Source organism: Odontesthes bonariensis, chromosome 22, assembly GCF_027942865.1.
Source record: "Odontesthes bonariensis isolate fOdoBon6 chromosome 22, fOdoBon6.hap1, whole genome shotgun sequence".
NCBI classification, from domain to species: domain Eukaryota; kingdom Metazoa; phylum Chordata; class Actinopteri; order Atheriniformes; family Atherinopsidae; genus Odontesthes; species Odontesthes bonariensis.
In genome coordinates, this window is record NC_134527.1 from 11,259,343 (window position 1) to 11,278,541 (window position 19,199).

General features: G+C 38.2%; 1 protein-coding gene across 1 annotated transcript in view; it reads right to left on the bottom strand.

The window, feature by feature from the left end:
- The window catches only part of LOC142372693 (transmembrane protein 132D), a 31,604-nt gene extending 12,668 nt beyond the window's left edge, over window positions 1-18,936 (bottom strand). The window contains exons 1-4 of the mRNA XM_075455643.1: window positions 18,867-18,936; window positions 15,245-16,169; window positions 9,596-9,742; window positions 3,107-3,278 (exon numbers count right to left, since the gene is read on the bottom strand). Coding sequence (XP_075311758.1) covers window positions 3,107-3,278; window positions 9,596-9,742; window positions 15,245-16,169; window positions 18,867-18,936 — 1,314 coding nt within the window. The remainder of the gene's footprint in view (window positions 1-3,106; window positions 3,279-9,595; window positions 9,743-15,244; window positions 16,170-18,866) is intronic.
- Between the last annotated feature and the right edge of the window lie 263 nt (window positions 18,937-19,199).

Below are 19,199 nucleotides of genomic sequence, written 5' to 3' on the forward strand. Positions count from 1 at the left end.
CCCCACATCAGCCAATGTTTGAACCTTCTCGCTATGACTCGACAGTGCTAACCACCAAGTAGAAATTAAATTGGAAGTTATATGTATATCAGTGCTATTGAAGTTGATAGCTTCTGCCAAGAACATGAGGAAAAAGTCATATTAAGAAAATATCTTTTGAAGACATGATACGAATTGTTCTCTAAACTTTTATACCTTATTTATGGGTTAAAATTGGACTTACTAAATGTCTCCATGAAACTTCCACATGCATTTGCTTATATTAGGACAATGACCTTTATCACCAAAATTAGTCCTATGTAATTAGTTATTAACTAATTTCCAAAAATGGTCAATAGACAAATGCGCATGTGTGTTGGGATTTTGGGAACTTTCCATACTTCTGAAAGAATTCATCGTAGGGAACCAAAAGAACCCTGACATCTCAAAACTAAAAGAATAAATGACAATAATAATTGTCCTCAGTGACTTTTGTCCTTCTCATATCATTGAAGTAAGATAGGAAGGCTCTAATTAAAATGCTAATTAATGTGTTAACAGAACATTGCAAATTAGTGTACATTTGTTCAAGGTGTGACTTCAAAAATAAAGCTTTTTTGCCTGTCTTAGTTGCTTTCTTTTTTTTGCTTGTTTGTTGTTGTTTTTTTAAAAAATTTTTGTCTTGGCTACACAAGTAAGGATGAGAAGCAGATGGGTGAGAGAGGACTAATAGACCAAACTATTCAAAACACCCTCACATCACCACCAAACATCATCACGATTTATGCATATCAGGCAAAAAATGAAGTGTTTGCAAAACTAACACTGATTAAAATACAGGCTGACAAATTTGAATTACTTACTGAAACAACACTCGCATATAAAGTGGACAGATGTGCTAAAAACTGAAAATAAAATATTTATAAATAAAATGTAGGTCTGGCACCCACAAACATACTTGAAATGAAAATATCCTCCATGCGTTTGGTTTAGAGCGGCGGTATTGGTCACACTTGCACCTACAGTACACCTGATTATGTTTCCAATCTTCCAGCCCATCATTCCAGCATCATTGCACATCTTTGTCAAAGCTGAGCAGCAGCGTACACATGCTGTAACTTGGAGCTTGAATGCTCCACTTTAACTACACATTCAGCATTGACTTACAGCTTTTCCCCATTTCCATGATTTCTATAAAATGTCGTTTTAAAGGTACAGTAGTGAGAGTGTGTGTGCGAAGCTTTGACTGAAAGGAGTTACTTGTTTTTAGGTTGTTGTTGTTTCTTTTTGTCCTTCATCCTCGCACCAAAGTACCGGTCGGTGCTCGGCAGATGTTCTCTGGCAGCGTCACATTTTGAACTCTGTCGGCTTGACAGCTGCTGACCGCAATTCCAGAAGGACATGCTCTAGTTCAGAAAGCAACACTGACCCAAACATAAGCCACTGGATCAGGGGTAACAGAAAATCAGGAAGCAATCACAGCACTCTATAGAGATGCCAGTATCGCACTGAGAAAACTTCACATGCCATGTTTCTGCAAGCTCTGCAGTAATCTGGTTGGCAGTGATCGAGTTAAGCTCAAGTAGTTAGGTTCCATTTGAAATGTTCCTCTTTACTAAAAACAGTGCTTGATTTACACTCAGCAGAAAAGCTTATGTTGTTTGTTCATTCATACATTTTCTAAAAGGGTTATTGTACAGGTAAATGAGACTGCAACTATGTTGCAGAAAGGTCAGAGTATCAAACACACAACCTTGTTGCTGGCAGCCATTTCAATAGTCCTGTAATGAATGTAACTTTTCAACAAGAGTTCAGCTCTCTATTGCAGTGGTGGTGACCTATAAATGCAATACAAGAAAAAGAAGCTACTCTCCTCAACTGAATCTTGTAATCATGAGGTGTAATCATGAGGTGAAACACATGTTCTCCCAGGTGGCCATTTGATTTATGTTGACTATTGCACCGTGAAATAGACTTGTGAATGTCCTGTTAAGGACAGCTATGAATCCAACTGCAATTTCTAAAATTTTGCCACAAATAATCCAAGACAAGTACTCAAAGCAGCAGGGAATTAGCACCATGATTTACACTTATTGTCCGAGTGAAGTGTCTATGATAATGTAGGATAGAAGATAAAAAAAAAATAAACAGAAAAGCTTGGTGACAAAAGGTGACTTGCTGACAGTTCCTCTTGAAACTAGATTTTTTTCTCTGCATTTCTCTCCAAATAATTTCTGCCATTTTCTTGTCATTAAAGTACAATATCATTTACTACTTGAAATCCTAATTACTGAGTGAGCAGAACTTTGAGCGTACATTTACTTAATGAGGCTGCTGATGACAGACTTTTGACACTTTCAGAGAACAGTAAAAAAAAGACCGCATAATGTCTGTGCATGTAACCCCAAAATATGTGGCACTATTCTCGACAGCCAAGACTGCTCTGTTACAGAACTGCTCTGTAGAGTTACAAATTTTTGCCTGCACATGGACTCTGCTTCTACAAATCCTAAGTTGCAAGATATTATGATTTTCAGATTTTTTTTGTGTGTTTAAAGAAGAAGCTGTACTTACAGTATTCAAATGAGCAAGTCATTATTTAAGAAGGCACTGCAGCTCTTGCATAGCAGCTTGCTTAATACCACTGCTGTGTTCCTCTGTGGTTGAATGAAGACTCTGGGAACAACTATCATAGTATAGCTCCATACTGCTCTCCATTTGTGGAGGGTAAACAGAATCGTAAATGGTTTTAAATAAATTAAATGCAATTTAAAAAAATACCAGTTAAGTTAGTTCAGTAGTTCCAAGATGGAGGTGGGGTGGAGATACAAAGTTTTGCAAACATTTTGAGCATCCATTGTAACAAGATTAAATCACAAGCATTTTTGATTCTTCTCTTTGCATTGTTATCTGTAGACCCACACATAGACGCAAAGGGTGACCAATAGAACAGATTCAAGAAAAAAATGTAAACGATAATCGTGCTCTCAACAGATTGCATTACTTTTTAATCTGTCATCTAAATGGAATTTCCTTTTTATCTGGAGCATTGGGAAGTTTTCTGAGATACTTCCTCAGTTTTCCCTGCCTTGAATATATATCCCTTGGATAAAGGTATAGTTCTCACCATGACCAGAGGGGCCAGTCCCACAAAGTCTTTCTGGGTGGTGTAGATCCGTACATATCCCACATCCTTGATATTCCCTGGCAACTCCAGACGCCAGGAGATGGACTGACTGTCAACCTGCTCTGAAACATCTTTTGGTGCAAAGTCCAGCTGTAAAACTTCTAGAAGACCCCTGTGTGGAGAGAAATTGTAAAATTAAAAGATGGTTAAACAAGTAAAAAAGGTTTTGGTGAGTTTCTGTAGCTTTAATGCTTTGAAATTCAATGTCTCATTCATTAGGAATGTTTAATTTTGTCTTTCAGAAGTTACATAGTTTTGCTTAAAAGCTTGCATTCAGATATATATATATATATATATACACACAAAAAAAATATTAAAAATCAAATAAAAACACAGTATTCCTAATAAAAGATGTCAAGTGTAAAACGTGTTCTGGTGTGGTGTTTAGTCTTTGGTGTACGTAAAGACAACACACAAGAGGTCTCATTTAAATCAAGAGGTGGAAGAATAAGATGTGAGAGTGCGGAGGGAAGATACGGTGAGCTGTCAGCCAAGCATTCTGGCCAAAGGATTGTCAAAGAAATGGTATGTGATGTTATTTGATGCTGGAGTGTGTAGGCATACCTGTCAGTAAGAATAGATCAAAGGAATAATAGAGCTGCTGTGAATAGAGCTGAGGCACTTTGAAGTGGAGCAAAACTTTGCATCGATCCACACAATAAACCTCAATTTGGCTGAAACTCCCATTTAAAAAGAGTCAGATCAGTAGAAACAAGGACTGACACGTGTCTGATCATAGAAGTTTTTAAGTCCAAAAGATTAACCAAGGACTAATTGTGGCACAGTAATCATGTGTGTGACCCCCTGAATTTCATACAAATGAATAGACACACAAGAATACACTTTTTTTTTTTACACCTGCTAAGGATTACAAGTGTTGACAAAGGACAAGCAGGCAAGCAATTCAGAGAATTCACCTAAGCCTAATTTCCTGTGCAGCACAAAAATTTTAATAGAGATATGGAGTCATGCAAGTTTGTGAGAAGCAAAACATGTAGACCCTAAAGACCCAATCAGTGCAGCAGTTACAACTATTTCCTTTCAGAATGAAAAGATTGAAATTTTGTGAAATAGGACAATTTGTTCTGAAGAGTTAGATGAGAAGAAAGACTGGAAACTGGAGTAAGATATAAATTGTAGCTTTTATAATTGGACTTTTCTGCTTTATGGGGTCTTACTGGCTGGCGGATGCAGCTTCATCTTTACTCAACCATGGCGTGACATGAATATTTGAAACGATAATCAGCTCTGAACATTGAAGAAAATGTCACACGAGTTGCAAATTAAAACATGACAGCATGGAAAAATCAGCAACACCTCGGACTGATGTCTGAGCCATACTTTAATATGGCTCTTGTCTTCCTGTATTTTCCTGTGAATAAAATTGACTCAGGCAGATTTAAAATGGATTGAAATGATTTACACTAAAAAATAATGCCAGTGTGTATCTGAGAGAAACAGGAGCAAAGAGGAGGTTAATGCCCCTATTTCCTGAAAATCCATCTTTTATCACCTCAAAGCACAGCGGTGGAAGTGTGTATATGTGTGTGCATGCATGCGCTTGCTTGTCTCTGTGACCCTTGACAGAAGCTCAGTACATGGGACACAACTTGGAATATCTCTGCTTCATAATCTGCATTTCTCAACGTGCAAGCACTTAAGCCTGGATAACGTAGCCGTGATTATGGATGATTACGGATATGTGGGTCGGACGGATGGCGGGTAGTGTGTGTCTGTGTGGGCAGGAGGTTGCTGGGCAGAGGTGGCTGCTGTGTGTGTCACCAGTGTCAGCATCAGGCATTACTGATGTAATCAGTTTGTGTGGACCACGTAAAGAGGCAAAGGAAGTGTTATGAAATGCGTGTTCATTCATCAAACCAAAGAAAGCAGAGGAGCAGCAGTTGCTGTTCATTGCTGCTGCTTTAATATTTCATATATTCAAGTCTCAAATCAATTTGTAGAGTAAAACATTACAAAATCGACATGATAACCTAGAGGACCAAAGCTCCCTTTGATTTTCCTCAGTGAATTTTGGATTGAAATAGCTGATTAACTTAAAACAAATCAAACATTCTGCAATAAAAAAAGAATGGGGATATCGTTTGGTACAAACACGGGCTAAAAGCTATTCATTGTATTATTATTTTTTCTATTCTTGATCACTATTTTCTTTACTTAACCATGTTCATTTGTTTGTCTACGTGACTTTATTTCTGATGAAAATTATTTAGAAAAATACCAGAAATTAATTTAAAACCAGACGTAAAACAAATGGATGGAGAGAGGATTAAAAGGTTGGTTCTAGATTGGATCAGCGGATGGAAGGCTGCAGTGACGCAGGAGAGATGCTTTGCTGAGATCTGTTGTCACACAGTTAGATGCTTCAGTCAACCATAAATTAGCAACACTAACTGGGTCAATATCATCCAGTGTGGCTGTGGTTCTGAGGAGGAGTTGATCATTTGATATCCAGCCCCAGGCAATGCAGGTGGTCAAGGAACATCTACACTTTCCTGAATTTAGTTAGCTAAACAGCAAATAAGCACCGCACGCAAAGAAACAGAGTTAGGTTTTATGGTTAGTGGTTAGTACTAAACACCCACAAAAAAAAGTATTGCGAAATATATTTAAAAAATGGTCAGTTCAAAAAGGATAAACAGGATACAAATTCACCAAATAAACATGTCTCAATGAACATGCCTCATTTGGAAGCTCAGTTTGTTGCAGTTTTCAAAGAAAACCAAATAAAAGACACGTACATCCGAAAATCCACTTGATTGGCTGCTGGATCAAATAAAAGTCAACAATGAAAAAGAACAGATGGTTCCACCCACATAAGAGTTCCCATATAAGATTTTATTTGCAGCAAATAAAATTCCATACAAGAGGGGGTTAGTTTAAACCACACATGGGTGTTTCCAAGTGGCCTGAGGGTCGTTTAGGTTTCAATTGAATGCTTGACTTGACTTGGAGTGATACAGCAAGCAGGAATGAGTCAAATTCAAACAGACATGATAGCGAAGTGTTTTGTTTTCAGGTGCTCTTTTACGCTAACAGCCCAAGGACATGCATGCCAGTTTATTAGTGATTCTTCATTTACTTTAAGTGTGATTGTGAATGGCTGCCTTTGTGTCTGTGTTAGCCCCTTTGTGGACTAGTGACCTGTCCAGGATGTAGCCCGAACTCTTGTCAAATGTCAGCTAGGACAGGGTCCAGCTCAGACCCCATACAACAGTGATCAGGACTAGATAGATAGATAGATAGATAGATAGATAGATAGATAGATAGATAGATAGATAGATAGATAGATAGATAGATAGATAGATAGATAGATAGATAGATGGATAAATTATTGATCCCGAAGGAAATTCAAGCATCCAGTAGCAGTAACATAACATACATTAGAATTAACTTATAACAAAGTAACCATATTGAATGTTGAAATTGACCTGAGATAGATGTAAAAGAAAATTAGCAAAATTCAACTTTAGCAGATAAATTAAATATTTGCATAGAATTTGAATATGTACAGTGGAATTAAAAATGTACAGAGGAATTTTTAATTCCACTGTAAAAAGCGGCAGGGAAGATGTTTGCATCAGTTTCATTCTCTTATTAAGTGTGGGCTAATTGTTTTGGGTGTCTGTGTGGTTTATGTGTGGTGATTGGTATATTCCTTGTGAGATGTTTTGCTGTTTATCTTAAAAGATGGATTCTTGCGAAACACACCAGTCAGGTGGGTCAGGTTCACAGCTGGAGCATACCCTGGTAACTTCATATTCAGATTGGCTTCCATGGTGCCGGAATGGATTGACAATTTAGTGTAGTCACTGTATCTGATTTTCACAACTTGATTATCGTGGCCACTAGCTTTAAAAAGGATGTAGCCAATAAAAAAAATCATTAAAAATAAATTGAAATTAAAATTGAAAGAAAATATAAAAAAAATCAAATAATCTAATTCGATTTTTGAATGTTTTCAGTTTTTTGTCTCCTTTTTTGGCAATTGAATTACTAAACAGCTTAAATGACACTTTTAAAATTGCTAGAAAAAATAATAATATGCATACAACTATGTTTTGCTTTATCAGCTGAGATCAAATCATGAAAATATGTTATAAAATATAAGTTAGATTAATATTTCTTTCTTTTTATATATCTATAATCTATTATCTGTCTATGATCATCAGTACCAGTACATAACAACACCTATTGGTCCAAGTCCAAAAGGCTGGAGGAAATAACTCGGCTTAGATATAATAGAAAAACAACCCACTCAGGCAGGTGCCAGTGCAGACTTGAAATCAAATTTGTATCTTGCTCCAATTGAGGTAATTACCTCCGCCAAGGAGGTTATGTGATCGCCCGAGTTTGTCTGTTTGTCTGGATGTTCGTTCGTCTGTTCGTGCTGCAATCTTGCGACCTGCCACAAGGTGGCGCGACCTCCACAAGGTGGCGCGACCTCAAGGTGCCAAAGCCAAACAGAGCCAAAGCCAGACAGAATGCATAGTGCGCGGATTGAATGCATATTGCGCGGAATTGCTGTAATTAGCACAACAAAAGATTGCAACGGCAAGCCAGTGTGCCTAACTGCATATAGCGTAATAATAACGGCGAACACTGCTTCCCGACAGAACACTGCTTCCCGACAAAACATTATAATAATAATAATATTAATAATAATTAATAACGGCGAACACTGCTGTTCAATAATGAATAGGGAGAAGGAAATGCCTCTTCTGCTGACAGCGCCAAAGAACAAGTAGCCCACATCAGGAACGTATGTCCATACATGGCTCGCTATCCACAGGTAGGTTGGCGGTTGGCGGAGGTCTGCACTCTCTGAGTGCATTTCTAGTTACACATGGTATGTTTGTATCCCAAATTGAGTTAAATTCACCATTCTCATCTTTACCTGACCTTATTCATCATACCCAAAACCTGACAAAATAAGGCAACAATTACTTGACCACAGCTGGCTTGCCAATTATGAGCCTATGCCACAACAAAGCCAAGTATATAGAGACTGTGGCCTCAATCAACTGATTCACCTGGTCATCTGTTGCTCAATTAAAAACTTTTGCATTTTACTCTCTGGAGTATTTAACAAATAGGGGCTGTTCAAAATAAGCAGTCTGATGGTCTTTATGAGCATTGAGACTTTGGAAACAGTCTGGGAAAAATGAGTGGACAGGGTTACATGCAGAGTTGAGTCCAGCTGCTGTAATAACTCAACTGGGCCAATTAACCGGACCAATGTCTTTGTCCTAGTATTCATGCACGGGAGTGGATTCGAGTTATTAACCTAAGAAGCTGTGTGAGCAAATGTTCAAGCGATCCTGCCACTTCTATTTTTCTGTGCAAGAGATCATTGTACATGTAATTATAGCCGAATTCATTGACGCAGAGGTTCTAAAATCATGACTTTATAGAGCAGAGCAACAGTCTGGAAATGCTTTGAGTGACCATGGGTTGAAAGGTAGTCTCAATGGGCTCATATTCAATCACGACTTCTGATGTGTTTAGCCGTCTGACAAAAGAAACTGAAAAAGATGTCAATAAGAACAGCTTTATTAGGAATATTGGTCCCTTCCCTTTTTAACAAAAAGGATTGAAATCCATCCAAAAGAAAATAAGCTGTTGACTTGAAATTTTTATTAGAATGTATGTCACCACAACCGGGGAAGAAATGTCAATATGCTTGTTGCTTTTGATTTAATCTTTTCAGTTTGCAGTCTTTTTATTCCCTCAGTGTCACTCAGTGTGTCTAAATGGAGATTTGTTTTCCAGTTATGCCAGTCTCATTCACATTCAGGCTGTAATGTTGACTTGAAACACAGAAATGTTTGGCTATGTATTGAAGTGACTGATTGATACCCAACACTGACTTAAGAAATCAGTGTTGGGTATCAAGTGTCTGTAGGGGTGGTCAGTCAGTTCTTTATGGCTGTACTTTGTTTGTTTTGTTTGACTTTTGTATAAAAAAAAACAGAATTCTCATACAAATTTTAGGAGATCCAGCGATACTTACTTACTGTAAAAGAAAAAAAACATGTACAACAGAACACAATCTTTGTTACAGATGATTTTGGGCTCTTGATATTCCACAGAGAGAACATTGAGCCATTAGTTATTACTTTTCCTCTGGAATAAAGAAGATGTCACTCAATTTCAAGTTAGCCTTGCTCTGCAAAGCAAATATAACCGTGAACAATTTTTTTTTCCGAGTAGCTTATCCCTTACCTTTATGACCAGAGCAAACATTTCTGAAATCTCATACATACAAGGCCAAATAAAACATTAAGGAGTTCTAAAAGATTAGGACTGTTTTCTTGTGTGCGTGTGTAAAGAAAACATGTTTTTGAAGGACGCTGGTGAAAACATACACACTCCTAACATGGTGCATAACAGTATGTGAAATGGACTGACCTTTTAGCAGTGATTGACACCTTCCTCTGGCAAACTACAGAGACGGTGTTGGGAGTTGCTCCTCTGCCAGGCTCCACCACAATGTCCCACAGTGCTGAATCGCTTGGCCGAGCTGCGCTGAAGGACAAACCTGTTTTTACTGCTGCCCTGCAGTGAATACACATACATAAAGTGCAGTTAATACAAGTTGAGACTAAAGATGGCCTTGTGCTGGGCAATCCTTTATTACAAACAAATGTTTAATTATACTAGTACAAGAACACTCTGTAACTCCCTACACAGCAATTCTGTTGCAAATTCAATCTCATAAACACAGTTTGCCTTCTCTTTGTATCTGTTTTCAGTATAATGTGTTCCCCTCTCTAATTACTTGTGGGTTTTGTGTGTTTAGCTGTTCATGTGTCTAACGAGGTGGGTCACAGACAGACGGATGTGTTGCAGGATGCCCGCCGACTGAGAATCAGCGGGAGTATTTAATTCCCTTTAGCCTAAGGGAGAACAGGGAATCAGTTAATCAGATGTCTGATACAGACACACACACAGAACTCTGATAGGAGAGATAGAGCACTAGCTATTAACCATGTGACTGGAGCAGACAGTCCTGCAAATCCAAACACTTATCATGGGCTTTTTTGTTTTGTCCTTCTCATAAACCGCTGCATCTGTTGGGATTATAGAGCTTTTACCTAAGTCATAAGCTTCAAAAGTTCTACAAAGGAAGTGAAATATTTCTCCCCCACAGGTAAAGCGCAGGTATTGACTTTGTTTGCATTTACCAACATATATAGTTGGTGGGAGCCTTGTGTTTTCCCAAAGCTGGACTTTTTTTACATGGCAAGGATTCAAAGAGGTGCAATAGCCATTATTCACTCAATGCTAGCTCAGAAGCATAAGTTAGGTCCTGCACCATGCTTACAATGAGAGAATTTAAGTGAAAAAAATAATCTCAAATATGTGTTGTATTAGTCTTGCGAACTGTGAATATCGATGGGGGATGTTTGAAGCCTCCATTGGGACAACAGGAAGTATAACACTTGATGGAATATATAAATATATTACTATTTATACTTTATTTACCTCATTCGTAAGGACGAAAGATTAACACTCACCTTATGCCAAAAAAAGAAAAAAATATATTATTCCTGACATCAGCTAAAGTTTTAGCATCTACTGTCTCAGAGCATGTGATGGAGAAACAAAATGCATCAACACACATATATATAGATTAAAATATAAATTTAGAAAAGATTTGCAATAACAGCGCAACTAGACCTATCGATAACTGCAAAAGCCACTCCTAAGACAAAATAAAGAATGCAATAACTTGCTCACAAACATTGACTGCAATTGTGTCTTTTAAGCAAACTGAAAAGCAGACAATTCAACCACTGCAGAATAAAAAGTCTGTACATCAAACTCCTTTTTGTCAGAGGCAAAATTTCCATGTTTTAATTTAGAAATATAATGAGTGTTGAAAGCAATAAATATCAAAACAGATTAAAGCAGACCAATTGGCATTCAAATAAAAAACACAGATTCTTATATCTCACTTTACTTCAGTTCATGGAAATTTTATCCTGAAATAAAATTCTTTTTTTTCCAACCATGTATATTCAGTTATTTTTTTCCATCATAAAGATCATTTTCTATCTGCTTGTCCAGCTCAGCATTGCAGTGACAGCAGCACCTGACCAACATCCTTCCCAGGGGCCATACCATTCCACCAGACCCCCACTGAGTGTGGGGATGCAGTGGTTCCTGGATCACTGAGCTTCTTGTCCACAAGCAGATACCAGCCTCCCTGCAGGGAAACCTCATTCCAGCCACTTCTATCCCTGCTCTTTGTCTTTGTCAGTCACTAGTCAGAGTTCATGACCACAGACGGGGAGCAGAATAGATATCGACCTTTAACTGAACAACTCTTCACAACTGTATTGCAAAATTCTGTCAGTCTTTTCGATTAAAACTGTAAGAGTTAGGAAGTTCTCAGCTCTGAAGTTTGCTTAAATCGGTTTTACTTATGTTACTCCTATTTAATAAGTGTTATAGTTAAAAGTGGCATTTGTTTTTAATAGGTCTTAAAAACCAAACACACACATACCTACAGATGTACACGGTTAATCCTGGCAGTCAGCCCACATCATCTCTACCCTCAAGGGTTAACCTCTTGATTCAGTTTCAATCAGGACTGAAGATTATCTGGCCTAACCCTGCTGGAGTGGACTCAATCTTGGGCCAAAGAGCAAAGCAAAGCAGGGATTTTTCCCAAGAGGAATCAATCACTTGCCAAGCTCCTCCGGGCTAGCCTTCACTTGGACTTAACTGCTGCACTCAGTCGCCTCTTGTCCAATTTCATTCTGTATAGTGTAGTAGGTCAGAAATACAGACTGAAATCACTGACCTGACAGAGGGATCTTCAGTGTTAAGGTCAGTAAGAAGGAATTTGGGGATTTTCAGGTGAAGAAGCAAGAAATCCTTCCAAACAGCCAAATCAACAGCAGATGATGGAGAGTTAGCATCTCTCTTTCTCTCTACCAAATTTTATTCAATTAGTATATACAAAGTTAGCAGAGTTGCATTCAGGTCACTGGGTCTCTGCATTTGTGTTTCTGTGCAAGTGTGTTTGTGAGGTAAGTTTGAAGTTAAACCTCTATGTATCCTTTGGATTAATTCACACAAGGTTACTCTATTTGTTCTCACAATGTATCCTCTATTTGCCTACATCCTGCAGCAGATTACTGTGTAGCAAGCTGCTATGCATGCAACATGATATCACTAAATCACAGGATTAGAGAGAAAATTGTCTTGCTTTTCAAACAAAACCATGAAACAGGGAAAAGGCTGCAAGCACAAACCTCACTGCAAAAAATATACAAACAAAATCAAAGATTTATGAATCATAATCATACTTTTTCAAATTGTGTTTGGAAAAATATATTATCAAAAAAAATAACTTTTTTTTCATGACAACTCGTTTTAGATCTGATACAAACAAAGAAAATTAACCCACAAAATCGGAAATATTGTGTTGTGGTAAAAAGAAACATGAGTTGAAACATCTTACAATTAGTTCTTGTAGTTTGCAACAGGTCTGTAACATATTTGGGTATAAAAGAGCATATAAAAGAGCAAAGAGAGGAGTTCCCCACACACGCTACTTCGGAGTATCATTTGTCAATATGAATTGCAAGTAATTTGGGGATTTTGTCATCTCAAGTACGTAATGTTAAAGGATTCAGGGACATGGCTGAAAACCAAAACTTAAATTATTACATATGTTGATTCTGCAATGAAAATCACTGCATGGGCTCATAGCCTCTTTAGTGCGTACGGTTTGTTGATGAATCCACAAATTTAAGATAAAACTGCAAAGAAATTAACATCCATTAAAAAGATCCAGAGATGTGGCCACTTTCTCACCTTAGCTCAGTAAAGATGGACTGAGTAGAGCCTGATTAATCATATTTAAGACATTTTACTCGAATTCATGAACACTACACCCTCCAAGAAAAGTTTTCTTTGTACAAGCACAGTTAAAAATAAAAAAAAACAGCACCCATGATGGTAGGCACATTTTCATATGCTGTCATCTATGAAACTTTTTTACAGGGAAGACCTTTTTTATTAAAGCAAAACAATGTAAATTACACTGTACACCAATTGAAGGCATGGCTCAGTTATGAAGTAAAGGAGTTCTGGTGAAAAATGTTTAGCTAATTTCTTATTTATGGAACACCAAATAGCCCACAAATTTCATCTCAAGGCACTTCAAAAATACAGTCCAATTCAAGCCAATTATGATACAATTCATTGCAATCCAATTATGATTCCCAATAATCAATATAATCAGAATCCAAATGAGTACAATCCCAATTATATCATTAAGGAAAAGTTGCCTAACTAAGGAAACTAACGGATCACATAACAACTTCTCTTTGATTCAGTTCTTTGCCTGAGCATGCATGAGGTGACAATGGAGAGAAAGTCCCTTTTAACAGGAAGAAACCTCAAGCAAAACCAGATTCAGCATTGGTGGTCATCTGCCCCGACTGCTGGCCTGCTTGCAGTTCAGACTTGTCACTCATTGAAAATATATGGGTTATTTACTGTGAAACTAAATAAATAGATGGATTAATAAATGAATGAATAATCAAGCAAGAATTGGAATACATTTCATTTTCAACACATAAGCGACTGATCTCCTTTGTTCCAAAATGCTTAAAATGCTGCTAGAGAAGAGGTGCTTAAACATACCAGTGTCTCAGTGTTTTTTTAAACATGATGCTGGCAACAAATTCAAAATGAGTATACATTTTTTTTTAAATTAATAACATTTTGCAGTTTCAACATTTGATATGTTACATTTGTACTGTTTTTAATTGAATATAGTGTTTAATTTAAATATAGTTATTTGCGCGTTGTTACATTTTGCTTTTCCTCACATATCATTTTGGGGAAGCGCGCTGTACATTTCACAGATCTGAAAAATTCAGATAAACAACATTTCGTTCCGCCCAGTGGTGTGCATCAAATATCAGCACAGGCAAAGTTTGACAACAGATTTAACTGTGTGTTTTACTGTGACAGGGCTGCTTTTATATTAAGTTCCCTTTTCAGCAGAGTTAGGAAGATTAGTTATTTGTTTTCCTGCTTCATTAAACAGATGCATTATTTATGAAGTCAAATAACCACAGAACCTTGTTGAAACGTTTGTGGGATGTTGAGATATGAAAACCAGTGAATCATTTGCCAATTATTTCCCTGTTTATGGAAGAGCGCTCTCCATAACTCCCCCAATAACAGTGAGGCTGAAGCAGACAGGATATGTCAGAAATTTATGAAGCCAGTGAAACTGGCAGACAACACCAGTCATTTTGGTGCTCATGCATTTTACTGCACGGCCTTGATGGTGAGCCCAATCAGTCTTCAAGAGCCTTAAGTAATCGTTTAAATGCATGGAGCTCATACCTCATGAATATACTCAAATGTACTGCACATACCAGTGATTTAGCTTGATTTGTTATGATGCACATGTTTCAGAAACAATCAATTTTCATCTAATTCCTCTTAAACTCTTGCCTCAGCATGCTTGGCTGGAGACACTAATTTATAATGGTTTCTAGGGAAAACTACTGAAAGCTAAACCCACTGTTCTGGACAGCCTTTACTATATAAAAGGAAAAATAACAGACCCTCAGATAAAGACAAAAAAATGAATAAATGTCACATTTAATTATCAACAATCAGCAATCCAGTTTGCTGTAATTCCAACTTGCAATTTCCTTGGGAAGCTTTTTTACTTCTACTCAAAAGCCTAGGATTTGATTTAAGAACTGCAATGGCAGACTTGAGACCAATCCCAAGTCCTACATTGGTCCAACCCCTTTGCAGAGTTAAGGGTATTCTTTTCTTTAAGTGATCAAGGAGTAAAGGCCATTTAGCATTTTAACTAGAGCTGTTGGGGTCATTATTATTGGGCATTATAACATGTTATCATTTGTTAGATTAATTTGTTTAACTAAATAGTAGAATGGACAGACTAAATCCACTCTGTGAAGTCACTGCTTAAAGCAAAGAGAAATCTTGGCACATAACCGTAAGACTGCTTTAAAAGCAACCTGACCTAGAAAAACACAGAAGATCTCTCACCGAAGGGTGAAATTTTCCAAGGTAGATGTACTAGCCAGAAAGACGTAAAAAGTTGCCACGTCCGATGTCTTCAATGGCTTGGAAGAAGTCTGGATCACCACAGCACCACCCAGCCTCAGCCGAAGGAAAGTGGGGTTCCCTGGTGGAGTTTTGATCAGAGTGACACTTCCAATCCGCCTCATAGGTATCCCTGATCCCCCAGAGTCTCTCCCTCTCCCCACTCCTACTCGTTGCAGGCTATCCTGTGGAGTGCATTGGCCAGTCTGGTCGCTTCTGCTCTGGAAGTAGACCTCCACAAGATTACCCCTAAGTCCCTTAATTCCTTCAGTTCTTTCGGCTTCTCTGCTGGAGCTTCCAGATCTGCTGGCTGAGCTGAACCAGGAAGGTTCTGGCTTCAACTGTGCCACACAGAATCCACCCAGAGACAACAGGCAAGCCCCACGGACTTCTTTTGTCTCCCAGAAGGCATAAGCAGTCACACAGTGAGCTCCATCCTTGGACTTAGCTCCACCATTTTTTCTCTCATCGTTCCCTTTTAAGCCCATTGTTTCTTGCCCAGTGATATTACTTTCTGTGGGCATATGGAAAAGAATCTTGACTACGGGAGCCGAGGAACGAACCTGACGGACCAGAATGACTGGTAGAATTCTGCGTCCACTGAGGAGCAAGTCTGGGGGAACCGCAGCATCAACACCAAGGGGGCCATATGAAGCCTTGATAGCTGGCTGGAGAATCCCAGTACCTGGGCTAGTAATGAGAAAAGTCTGAGCCTGAGCTTTAAGGCTGGAGTTCCCTGATGGCTCTTGACTGTCCTGTCTCAAAAACACGTGGTCTGCATTGAAGATCTGAAAGTTGATGGTGGGATAAACAGGGGATGGGGTGGAGAATATTCCAGTGTCTTCAGAAGGTCTCTGGCTCTCAGCAGCTGAAAGGGAAGAATTTAAAAAGAGAAATTAGGGCAGAAACTTCTATACCATAGCGTTAACTCAATATTTCAGTGACAGGCATCAAATCTGATGTTGTGGTATCAAGATTATCCGCTCACAAAGTTACTTTGCTGCGACAACTGTCCATATTTAATGAAGACGGCAGCAGGATGAAGGGTTGAAAATTAATCATGGTTGGAGAGACAAAGGTTTAATGACAAGGGGTCAAGTTGTGTGCCAAAGGGATTGGGTCAGAAAAGGACAGTGAGTCATCAAAAGGGTCCTAGGGCAGTGTGACTCGGGATAAAGGCAATGGCTGATTTCTTAATCAAGCTCCTGCAGTTAAAAGAGAAGAAAAAATGAACACATAGAGATGAGGTTTAATTAAGACCATAATAAATGTTTTTTTTGTCCCCAAAAGATAAAGAAAAATCGCAAACCCTTTCATACTACTGCTAAATAGCTCTACCACTGCAAAATTCACAAATTAATGTAATCTCTTGCACCATAGCACAATATCACGATGAAAATATCACTTATGTGGTACTCTACGCATCAGAGGGCTTTACTTTACTTATCTCTCAATAGAATATCAACTTAAAACTCTCAATCTGCCTGTATTCAATGTAACAGAAGAAATAGTAAATGCAGCATCCGAGTGCTGGAGAGGCTCTCCTGTAAATTAAGCATATCTGTCCCAACCAACATCCCACATATATCACTTTCTGCTGCAACAGACACCTGGTAATTTGCCTTCCTTCTGCATGAAGTGCTGAAGAATTAACATGTGAATATGACTTTGCTTTACTTCAGATCTTAGCCAAAGCACAACCTCTGACACATCTGTGACTCGACTGGAGACGTTCGAGGTAATATGTTATTCTTTTGTGGTTTTAAAAACTCTGCAAGTGCATCTATATGTAAATTAGATTTTCTCCTGAATGAAACCTAGATTTTAATAAATGTAAAAGTTTTTTTTTAACAGGTAGTATTCCAGAGATGAGACGGAATTTTACGGAATTTTAAATAAAAGGGAAATTTGCTATTTCTGCAGAGCAAACAAAAGGTGAAATCAAACAAAATGCACTGATGATCCATTTTAAAATCAATGTTTATTTGACACTTGCTGATGGATATCTGTCTACCAAGTGCTATCTGGTCTGATTTCTTGAACTTTACACTCATAATCTCGACTATGCAGCTTGCTATCACTCTTGTTACTTAAGTTTGAACATAAACAGGTCTTTTGAAGTCCATAAATGTATTCAGTGTACATTTGGTGCGTAGACAGGCTCTCAGGCAACTCACTTCAGCTAATTAGATTTTTTGCTTTTGAGCAATTATTTGCTGACAGGAACTAATGATAAAAACATAGTACAACATCAGAAAACATCTGTTTGGATAAAAAGTTAAATGGTTGCCGGCTTTATTTTACCAGAACTATTCTTCACCAGCAGATGTTTAGGCTGTCTATTTTAATTTAAGTGATGTCTGGTTCCTCATTAGTTTACCCAAAAAAGCATGAGAGATATGTTTGAATGCACCAGGTTGTAAATCCAGCTGTTTGAAGTTATCCTCGTAATAACAAATCATACAGCTATATGGTATACTTCAGGTTGGGACATCTCCCTGAATGAAGAATACACAAAGATGAAAAGATTGCAAGTATTTGTTTATAGTAGACTTTGATCTGATATATATATACACGATGGACATCTCTGTCCATCAGAGAATGGACACTGTATCAATCAGATATTCATTTGGTGAGCCCTAGCTGGGTTAATCGAGATATTTTAATCAGTGACATCACAAGAGAAATTCTGAGAAATTCAAATGACAGCAGTAAATGATAGATCAAACTCATGAAAGGCTCACTGACACATCTGTGACTGCACTGCCAGATAAGGCTGCTATGCATATTCATGGTTTTCAAGACCAGTGGATATCAAAGGGTGAAGCCTATTACTTAGACACGCATTGGGAGCACAGCTGAGCCCTGCACTAGCAGAAATGCAGCATTCACACACAGACATGACAAAAAATGGGCACACAGATGTGATGCGTAGATGTGAACCCGGCCAATCTCAGAGAGTGGTCTTTTTCATGATAGCAGTATCACACAGAGACAGCCTGCTCACTGTGGCCTCATCGCTACCAATGCAGGTTATCTTTAAACAACCAGAGAAACAGCTGTGCAACCTCAGCTTCGGGCCTGTTTAATCCCACAGATGAAGCCTCCCGATGCACTCTGGAGAGCCTGACGTGGTTTTCATTTCGACACAGGAATAACGAAATGGGATGATGCCATGTTTAAAAAAAAAAAGAAAAAATGGGATTCCTAACTGGATTGCCTCACAAATCAATCAAGTGAGGACATTATGAATCAGGGATCTTCAACAAAACTGTATGAACACTCAGAATATGCTTCTATTTTTCAGTCTTGCATCAGCTGCATAGTCTTTTAGTGGTTGTGCACTTATAAAGACAAAATGGGGAATAAAGCGAATCTACTAAAGCCACTTCTCTTGTAAACACAGCTGAAGCCTTTGAGCTACTTCCAGTCCAGTTATTTCAATATATGTATATCTTTCCAGAATGGGTCTCCTGGAGTATAAATGCATCTCTTCAAACCACTTAACTAAAAAAAAAAAAACAAGTGTGTTTATCTCTCAAACAAAAGCAGACAGAAGTCTCACCTTTAATAGCTGTTAGAATTGCCACTGCCACAACTGGAAACAGGGAGCGGAGGGAAAAGTTGAGCATCATTTTGAACAAAGTTGCGGGTTCTTGTCGTGCACTCTGCTCTGAGCCTCAGTGCGCACCGAGCTCTGGTGAATGTGTGCGCACACGCTTGAAAGAAACCAAATCATTACATCGCTTGGTGTCCAGTAAAATAATTTCCTCTTACTGGAGAGGATCAAGTGGGGAAAAATGCTCCTCGACCTCCGTTTCCACACAAATGTTTGTTCCGCTTGAATAGTTTTTTTTTTATGTGGCGTCCTTTTCCTCCAGTTGATGAGAGAATGTCT